The sequence below is a fragment of the Octopus bimaculoides genome, chromosome 14 (genome assembly GCF_001194135.2).
Source record: "Octopus bimaculoides isolate UCB-OBI-ISO-001 chromosome 14, ASM119413v2, whole genome shotgun sequence".
NCBI lineage: Eukaryota > Metazoa > Mollusca > Cephalopoda > Octopoda > Octopodidae > Octopus > Octopus bimaculoides.
In genome coordinates, this window is record NC_068994.1 from 41,550,874 (window position 1) to 41,561,997 (window position 11,124).

At 34.4% G+C, this 11,124-nt stretch overlaps 1 protein-coding gene across 4 annotated transcripts in view; it reads right to left on the reverse strand.

Annotated features, from left to right (window-relative positions):
- Positions 1-53: 53 nt before the first annotated feature.
- Positions 54-11,124, reverse strand: part of LOC106872688 (protocadherin beta-2) — a 251,173-nt gene continuing 240,102 nt past the window's right edge. For all 4 annotated transcript variants that reach the window (XM_052973105.1, XM_052973104.1, XM_052973106.1 and 1 more), the window contains 2 exons: positions 9,695-9,836; positions 54-313 (listed from right to left, as the gene is read on the reverse strand). In XM_052973105.1, coding sequence (XP_052829065.1) covers positions 240-313; positions 9,695-9,836 — 216 coding nt within the window. In that variant the 3' untranslated portion in view covers positions 54-239. The remainder of the gene's footprint in view (positions 314-9,694; positions 9,837-11,124) is intronic.

Sequence of the window (11,124 nt, forward strand, 5' to 3'; positions counted from 1 at the left end):
ATATATATATATATATATATATATATACATATATGCAGCATATATATGTCCATATTCATATGTATGTGATTATAAATTTTATTAGTTTGTAATTACTTTGTTTGTTTAGTTAGTTAAATAATTAGCATTCAAAATTTGCAAAAATTCACAGTTGCTTGACTTATGTGGTCACTGAAATAGTTATTTACATTTTCGGTGTTTATGTGGAGACTTGCATTTCATCAGTGATTACATGCACGTTATATTTGGTTGCCTTTTTTGTCTTGCTTTCTATCTTTGCCAGATATAGGACATCCACGTTTTGCATAGACAGCTGAAATTAAATAAGATAGAACAAATGATTACAAATAAAATACTGTATAATTAGTTAGTTTTTTGAATTAATTATTTGTAAATGAAATGGATTTACATATATTGATATACACATAGTTTCATACATACTGATATATATATATATATATATATATATATATATATATAACACAAGGTATAGATAATGGTTTTTACGCATATTTCATTAATATCTTGTCTTGTATGTGTAAAAGACCAGCCTAGGTGAGACTGTAACATAGAATGGTAATGAATTATAACCCCGTACTCTGCCATAAATATACGTGGAGTTCTTTACTAATCTAAAAAAATTATTAGCTTGCTATATTTGTATTAACAGAGATACTATAAAGTATTTTGCCTGGATTGATAATCCCTCGTGAACAACTCTTCTTATATATGCAAATGTATGTATATATAGATATATTTATTTTCTCTCCTTGTTTCTTTCTGTGTTCCTTTCTGTGGAAGAGTGTAGGCTCAAAATGGTAAAGACTTTTTCACTTCCCGAGCATTAAACTAATACATCTGTTTGTTGTCTACACCTATCTTTGTCTTTTGTTTTTTTTTTGTGAATTTTCCCTATATATATATATATATATATATATATATATATATATATATATATATATATATATATATATGTGTATATATGCATATATATGTATATGTTTATACATATGTATATATATATATACACACACATATATATATATATATATAATACAAAGAATATATATATACATGTATACACACATATATGTACATACTTACATCTACATGTGTATATATATGCATATCAAGGTACAGGACGTTAGAACAATAAACTACAGACAACGGAACGAACACATAGGAAAACGGAAAGCCACTTGGAATATCCCTTCATCAGCTGTCTCTATTCTATCTAGACGTTATATATATATATATATATTCATTTACTTGTTTTGGTCATTTGATTGCAGTCACACTGGAGTACTGCCTTAAAGGTTTTTAGTCAAGGATTTTAGGACTTATTTTTGTAAGCCTAGTATTTATTCTGTCGGTCTCTTTTTGCTGAAGCACTAAGTTAGGGGGACATAAACATATCAGCCTCGGTTGTCAAGTGATGATGGGGGATAAACACAGACAGCATAAATACATACTTACATACATACATACATACACACATAATTCATGCACGTGTTCTTGTTTAGTTTTGTTTTATACAAATATTCTACAAATCCATCTTCAGCTTCTTTGAGTGTGTCAATGTGTGGCCAGAATTGCCAACATGCCCGCACTAGTTGGTACTTAATCATTTCAGATATCACCTGAAGAATGACGGCCTTCAGGGAAGGTGCAGTATTGTCAGAATGATATTATTGATATGATGATGATAAGGAGGAAGAAGAAGTGAAAGAGAAGGTGAAGAATGATAATGACAATGATAAATGGAGATGACTGATTATTATGGAATGTGACATATTTGATCATTTTCTCCTCACTACTTCTGCTTGGATGCTGAAGTCTATACTTTACTGAGGCACCTTGATATAAATAAAATGTGAACGGAGTTGTCTCCCATATTCAAAATAAAATCAACTTGACCCATAGTTATTTGGTGTTTAATAAATTTTTTACTCTTAATTCAATATTTCTTTTCTTTTATTCATTTACTTGTTTCAGTCATTTCACTGCAGCCATGCTGGAGCACTGCCTTAAGGGGTTTTAGTCAAAGAAATCGACCCCAGAGTTTATTCTTTGTTAGCCCAGTACTTATTCCATCGATTTCTTTTGCCGAACTGCTAGGTTACGGGGGTCGTAAACATACCAACATTGGTTGTCAAGTGATGGTGAGGAGACAAACACAGACACAAAGACACACATACATACATACATACATACATACATACATACATACATACATATATATATATATATATATATATATATGACAGGCTTCTTTCAGTTTCTGTCTACCAAATCTACTCACATGGTTTTGGTCAGCTTGAGTCTATAGTAGAAGATACTTGCCCAAGGTGCTGAACAGTGGGACTGAACTTGGAACTATGTGGTTGGGAAACAAGCTTCTTAACACACAGCCACAAAGAAACAAATTAGGATTCAGAAAACTGTGTGAGTTAGTTACCATTGAATACATTGTCTTCTTTAGTTGCATCATTTTAGTTTAATTATGAGGATACTGTTTGTGTTAATTGTGGAATATACATAAATATGTGTACACTCAGATATGTATTATCATCATGATCATCATAATCATTATAACCATCACTGTCTTCGATATCATCATCATCATCATCATCATACCATTATCACCACCATGACTACAACCACTTTTGACCATAGTCTAAGGTATTAGCAGTAATCTAATGATAAATAACAGCAATAGTGCTTAGTTTATTATAAATCCTTTTCAATGCTTGGATACTTAATAGAAATATCTAATCAACCACAGTGCTTGACTGGTACTTTATTTTATTACCACCACCACCACCACCACCAACAACAACAACAACAACAACAACAACAACAACATCACTAGTGCCATCATCACAACTTCTGCCACCCCACCACAAACACCACCATCACCACTATCAACCTCAATACCAGCACCACTACTGCTGCTACCAAACCCAGTGCTGCCACCACCTCTGGAAGAATGGATGAATAGCTAAGTTGATCTCAGAACTTGAAGAGTTGCAACTAAACATTGCAGACATTTTGTCTGATATTCTAATGATGCTGCCAATTCAATGTTTCCATTGACAATTGTTGTTTTATATTCATTCTTCTACGCTAGAGCAAAGTGAATAGATCAATCAAACACAATCTCTAAGTCTTCTATCATATTGTTTGTGGGGACCCACACTCTCACCCGACCCCACTGCACCCCCACCACAGCTCTCTCTGAACATAACTAACCAATTTCATGCCAAGTGTTGCTTTGTCTACCTTTAACTACCATCAACACAGATATTTTTCATTTGTAATTTTTCATGATGTTTCAGCTATTTGCATTACTTATCCAAGTTGGTGCTTAAAACAACTAGAGTTTGTTGCATATATATTTTATGAGTAATTAAAATTATAGAACTGGTTGGTATCAGATAAATTATAGATAGTAAAATATATGATTCATCATAGTCATATTATTTATCATAATCAAATGATATAGGTAAATCAAAGAAAATTTATGTGCAATTTCCATGTTATAGAAACCATACCAAATATCTAACTTTTATTTCTTCTTATAAGAAATATTCTTATTTTTATCATGTAGAAACAGAGCTAGATGCTTGTGATAACAGGGTAATAAAACTGGTGTTGTTCTAAGAAGACAGTGTCAAAAATGACTGGCATAAAGCTTGGTATAAATAAGAAGATAAAATAAATTATTATCACACAGCATTGAAATAGGAGTTGCTAATATAGAGAGAAATATTGGAGAATATCATCAATAAGTAAAATCTCCTGACAAGGCAAGTCCTTGACCTAATTTTTATTCTTAGCTGTGACTATTTCCCCGTCATTTGCTTCACTGATATCATTCAGAAAGATGTGGGTGAGTTTCTACACTTATGGTGGGGAATCATTTTACTACCAGAGTTGACTTACCAGTGTAGAAGAATTTGTGAGGAGATCTGTACATGCATAAAACAATGCATGTATACACACATGCATATGCAAATAAGATTCAAACTTAGACTCCAATTTCTTTATGGGAGATCAATCCACAAGGCAAAGACAGACTATAAGATGAATCAGGTTGAGTGGATATAAAGGCAATTATGCAAATAAACAAATTAGATACATCAAATATATTAAATATATTCTTTTCTACTCTAGGCAGGAGGCCAGAAATTTTTGGGGAGGGGGCCAGTCGACTAGATCAACCTCAGTACACAACTGGTACTTAATTTATCAACCCCTGAAAGGATGAAAAGAAAAGTCGACCGCGGCAGAATTTGAACGCTCTCCACTGGGCCAATTCTACTCTCTAACAACATATACATGCATACGTGAATGTATGCATACAATTGGTTGTGTGCATCTACAAAAAAGCATATGTAAAAAATAATCATGCACATACTCATACACACATATCAGGACAATTACCCCACCTAGGACAATTAACCCATATAAGACAATTCTCCCTGACAACTACCTCCTAGGACAATAACCACCCTCGGTTAATTACCCCCTCTCCAATATATTAAGAAGTTTTAAATCATCATCTGTTGTCCTCAAGGGTAATTGTCCTTGGAGGTCCATTGTCCATGGGGGGTAAATATCCTACACACCACACACGCACACAAACACCTAAATACTAAAGAGACATGTTCAAACAGAGTATAAATGCAGGTGCATACGCTTACACACAGAATGTGAATCCTCATCTGCATAATTAAGAATTGTCTCATTCTCTCATTTATTTGTATAATTTTGTGTTTCAGGAGATACTTGTCAAAGATTGGTAATATTCTGTAATGAATTCTTTTATGATTTTTAGTTGGTATCCAAACATGTTATAGTTTTGAGTTTTGAGCCTCTTTTCTGCTATGCATAGCCTGCAACTTTCTGTGCCACATCTATATGGCTTATATCTCTTGACGAAGTTGCCCTTAATGCTGAATACAGCAGCATAAGTACCAGTTGAGCATTGGGGTTGATGTAATCGACTTGTCCTCTCTCCAGAACTTGCTGGCCTTGTACCAAAATTTGAAATCACTATATCTTAGATTTTTATTTGGCTTTGCTTAAATGGTTTATATTTTCTGTCTGATTGTCTGTCTATCTATACATATATATATACATACATACATACATACATACGTACGTACGTACGCATTTCAATGACAGATGCAAGTAATGACATAAAAATTAAGTAAATAAACTTGTTGCTCTTTGAACAAAGTTACTTTTGATAATTACTCTGAAACAGGTTACAGACACTCCCTTGTGGCTCTCACCATTAGAAATGCAGTGAACCAATTATTAGCCCATTGAAAATCTTCATCCAATAATGTTAATATTCACCAACTGTGATAATAAAATACACTAGACAACCACCTCTTGGATTGAACATTTAAATATACTGAAGATACTGTATTATATTTTTGGTGCTTCTCTCTAAATTACCTCAGTATGCCTAACTGTCAGAAATACCAACCAGATTTTCTAAGAAAGGTGAATAGGGTTATCACATTGTTATAAAGCTCTGATCGTGAAAGGTCAAGTAATTGAAAGGTCACAATATGCAACTTGACCTCAATTAATTGCTATCATATAGATTAGCGAAAAATTCAAGAGCAGACTAGCAGCTATAAATCTAACATTCAATTATTTAATGGATGGGCAGTAGATTAAAAGAATCTGAATCAGGGCAGAAAATGCTTCATCGCATTTAGTTATGTTCCTTTGTGTTATGAGATCAAATCCTATTAGGTTTTCAGCATTTATTTATTCTTCCAGGAATGATAAAATATAAGGACATTGTCAAGCTGTGGTAGTCAATATAACAAGCTCTACCCAACCACCACCGCAACCATCAACACCAAAAATTTGTGACCTTGTGCCTAAGACAGAAATCAATATTAAACTGTTAATTACTTTTCCAGTAACAATTTTCAACAAAAAAAAAAATCATTAATTATGATAATTTCATAAAAAACAACCTCTAGAAAACAAAACTGAAGATATTTAGAGTCTAAGCTGCCATATTAACTAGAAAGAAACAAGAATTGCCAAATATATTTTGACTATGGTACAATAAGATACTCACAGAGCAGAATGAACATTTCCATTCTTTCCATTTTATTCTTATTTCTAAATTACGTTGATCTTTTAAAAGATTCTGTAATTATTATTATTGTTGCTGTTGTTTTTGTGGTGGTGGTGGTGGTGGTGGTGGTGGTTATTTTAGATGTTGTTTTTGGTGTTGTTGTTATTACTATTATTCTGTTATTGTTGTTGTTATTTTTTCTTTTTTTTTTTACTGATATTGTTTTTATTGTCTTTGTAAGACAGAAGCAACAAAACACTGTATCCTTTCTTATTCTGAATCAGAACTACCTTCTAATTTCCTCTTGCTTCTCTGTTGACTCTTATACTTTAACGAATTTTAATTATTTCTGATGATTTCTCTTCCTTTTCCTTTTTGTTCTTTCACATTTGTTTTTCTTTTTTTTTATTCATGTGTCTTTTAATTTTTGTTTTGCTTTTTATTTTCTTTTTTAAATCTATCTTCTATCAGCAATCGCTACCACCATAACAAACTGAACACCACCACAACCACTACTGTCATCACTACCACCACAACAACCATCATCACTATCACTGCTATCATCATCACCACAAGCCAGTATAGAAACCTTTATGTGGTCGATTAATCTGCTAGAAATAGCAGTCTAATCTCTCTAGCAATACATTGTATAGTTTTATGAAATGGCACATCACATGCTTAATAGTGTGGATATAGGTTCCCTACTGATAGCAATAATATGAGATGGTCATGGTTAGCTTTTTATCAAAAGCTGACCTGGAGCTAAACTATAGCAACATCATGGCAACTATTATCAGCACACTCACATTTTTGTATCATGAGATGACCTGGCATCTCATTACCTCCATTTTTATTTTCTTTCCACCTTCTCTTTCTCACCCACCCTTATAAAATGCAGAGTAGCAATGTAGCTCTTCTGTAGCAAGACTCTTGTGCTGGTTCCTCTATCATACTTTAGCTGCTTAACACTCTGACATAAACCCACCTTCTTCTTCTTCTTCTTTGTGCCCTTTTTAAAGCCTAGCCAGGCTCATGGGCCTGGTTTCCCAGTTTCTATGGCATCTATGTTCCCCCCAGCTGGACGGGACACCAAGCGTTACTCAAGAAACAGGAAGAAAGAGTGAGAGAAAGTTGGGGCGAAAGAGTACAACAGGGGTCACCACCACCTCCTGCTGGAGCTTCGTGGAGCTTTAGGTGTTTTCGCTCAATAAACACACACGACACATGGTCTGGGAATCGAAACCATGATCCTCCGACCGTGAGTCCGCTGCCCTAACCACTGGGCAATTGTGCCTCCACACATAAACCCACCACCAACCACAAATACTATTCCCTACTTAGTCTTGCAAATTACTTGGTAGTCTCACTAGTGCCAGTGGTATGAAAAACTAAAAATTCCACAGTGAACTCTGTAAAGTGGTTGGCATTAGGAAGAGCATCCAGCTGTAGAAACCATATCAAAATAGACACTGGTGCTCAATGTGACACTAACACTCACTGGATCCTGTCAAACCATCCAACCCATGCCAGCATGTAAAAATGATGATGATGATAAGAAGGATGAGGATGATGATGATGATGATGATGACAATGACAACGACGACGATGACGACAATGATTACAACCACAACAATGACAATCACATTATGAATGTAACAATCCCTTCTTAAAAATAAGCAGGAATTTAGTTTCCAGAATCTATTTCCTTCTGAAACCCTTTATCACAAAATTTATTTATGTAAAGGAGCAGCTTATACAAACAACAGTTTACATAGCATTTAATTTACATATCAATTTCATTTCTCAAACAATTGTCTGTAAGAAACCGTTGTGGTTTATTATAACCAATAATACTGGATGGTAAACAGTAAAAAAAAAAAGAAACAACTTCCATTATGTTTGATGTAGAATCAATATATTTGCTTTAATGTGTAAGTATATCGATTTATCTTGACTTTTGACAAATCATGAAGCAAGCTTTGTACAGGTAATTGGAAAGGGTAGAGGAAGATTTAGGAGACTTCATGATTGATTCATATATAGTGTCCTACTGGTATATGTTTTATTGTGTTTTATTGGCCTGCCCCCACTGGCTTCCTCCTCAACAAATTATCTTTAAAAAAAGGGTGGCTAGAGAATTGAGGGAGCCTTGCTGGAATTTCAACCAGTGGTTCTCAACCATTAATCATTTTTCTATATAAGGACCCCTTTGGATCATATTTTACTTTGGTGGACCCTCATAACAATCTGATGTATAAAAGATCCTATTATATATTCATATAATTGAATATTATTAGGAGTTTTATTATTTTATTCTTTTACTTGTTTCAGTCATTTGACTGCAGCCATGCTGGAGCACTGCCTTTAGCCAAACAAATCAATCCCAGGATTTATTCTTTGTAATCTTAGTACTTATTCTATCAGACCCTTTTGCCGAACTGCTAAGTTACGGTGATGTAACCACAGCAGCATCAGTTGACAAGTGATGGGGGGGGGGGCAAACAGACACACACACACACAAACCTACACACACACACACAAACCTACACACACACACACAAACACATACATATATATATGATTGGCTTTTTTCAGTTTCCATCTACCAAATTCACTCACAAGGCTTTGGTTAACCTGAGGCTATAGTAGAAGACACTTGCTCAAGGTGCCAAGCAGTGGGACTGAACCCAGTCTACGCATTCACAACTGATTTTTCACAGAGGGAAAGAAAGAGAGAGACAGAGAAGAATCAGCTCCAAAGTAGGCCTGCTACTTTATTTATCAACACCTTAAAATACGAAAAGTAACGTTGATCTCGACAAGATTTGAACTTAGAGTAGAGGGATCCAAATTGAATGATGCCAGGCATTCTAACTGACTAGCTAATTACTCTGTCGCTTTGGCACGTTGTTTTTTACTTATATAGAAAACCGGATCATAATCAAGACATTGCTTAATGAATGATGTTGAAATGAATTTTTTTTAAAGATCATATTTAAACACTGACTGGAATTGTTGAATTCGAGACTTTTGAATCTTAAAAAAACACACTGTATTACAAATAACATAGGAAACTGACTTCAAGCTTTAAAAGACTTCAACACAAGTATTTTGCTGTACATGTTTATCATTGATTCATTCAACACTGATCTAAAATAACACTGTAAAGTTTGGCATTCAGTCAAAAACTCTCCAAAAGTCTGTTTGTCTTGCAATAATGCACTTAAGCAACCATCCACAATGAATACTGCTTGCATTTAGATCACTCTGCTGTGAAGATATATCCCTTTTTGTATGGATTTACAAAAGAAAATATATGAAGGCACCTAATCCTGATGTATGATGCAGATGAGTGTATCATTCATAGGAAAAAGCAGAGATAATCAAGAAAATACATAACACTGGAAGCACCTCTGTTATGGGTCATAAGTTTGGTGTCATTGAATCTACCATTCATTCCATTTACAAAATGATCAGAGTTGATTAATTAATCCCTTTATTTTTTAACCAACCACATATATGATAAACATTGATAGGTGTATTAAAATTAGAAAATAAGAAATAATAACAGAAGTAATTTACCTGGTATCTCCTCATAATGTCCAAGGTCTTTCTCCTTTGAGTCATGTACTCCATCCAAGTGAGAGGATGATGTTGCACTGTGGGCCATACTAGTATTGCCCTTTTCACAACCGAATATCATTGCTCTTTGCTCAATGTAGCCCTAAATTCAAAAGACAGCAACAGAATTAATATTATGATTGAGAAGCAAATGATTTATTTACTAACTGTAAGGCAAACTCAAAGGGTCATATATATATGAAGTTGGGTATCCCATAAGTTTTAATGCATGCGCCTAATATGTCTTTTATGCCATCAGATGTGGTAGTTAACAGGTTTTGCTTTCATTTTTCATTATTCAGTGAGGAAACAAAAATGACTTCCTTTTCCTGAACATTTTTTACAGTATCTTTGAGACTTATTGTGGAAAGAGAGAAATAAAGAATTTCTTCGAGCTAAAGAATTGGCACTACCATTGGCAGCTGAGTGGATCCCATTAAAGCATCCAAGGACCAGTTTATTCCGGTTTTATATATGGTGTTAGAGAAAGATCAGAATCAATTAAAATTTTTGTTATACAGCTCCAAATTCCACATAACATTCACTTTTGAATATCAACAACTGTGAAACCAGTTAAGTGTGCATGAGTGTGTGTGTGTGTGTGTGTGTGTGTGTGTGTGTGTGTGTGTGTGTGTGTGTGTGTGATATATATACAAATTATACACACAGACTTGCATATTTATGTGTGTAAATGTGAGCTTATGGTAAAAATACACCAATGATACTGGTCTTTGGCAAGAAGATAATTCCAATAATACTTTTAAAATGCAGCAAGAATCATACTGGATTTGAATAACTAAACAGTATATGACAAATATAATTGATGTTTTATCTAGCAAAGATGTAGCATGTTCATACTATTTGGCTCATATTTTGTTTAATGTATGAACATAGTTTAAACACAAATTTTATCTAACTGTTTTCTTGTCATTATCTTTTACTCATTTCAGTCATTGAACTGTGGCCATGCTGGGGCACTATTTTGAAGGGCTTAACTTGAATGAACCGACCTCTGTACTCTTTCTTTTTTTTAATCTGGTTCTTATTGTGTTGATCTCTTATGCTGAATTGTTAAGTTACAGGAACGTAAACAAACTAACATCAGCTATTGAGTGATGGAAGATGACAAACAATGACACACACACATACACAGATATCATCATCATCATCGTTTAACGTCCGCTTTCCATGCTAGCATGGGTTGGACGATTTGACTGAGGACTGGTGAAACCGGATGGCAACACCAGGCTCCAGTCTGATTTGGCAGAGTTTCTACAGCTGGATGCCCTTCCTAACGCCAACCACTCAGAGAGTGTAGTGGGTGCTTTTACGTGTCACCCGCACGAAAACGGCCACGCTCGAAATGGTGTCTTTTATGTGCCACCCGCACA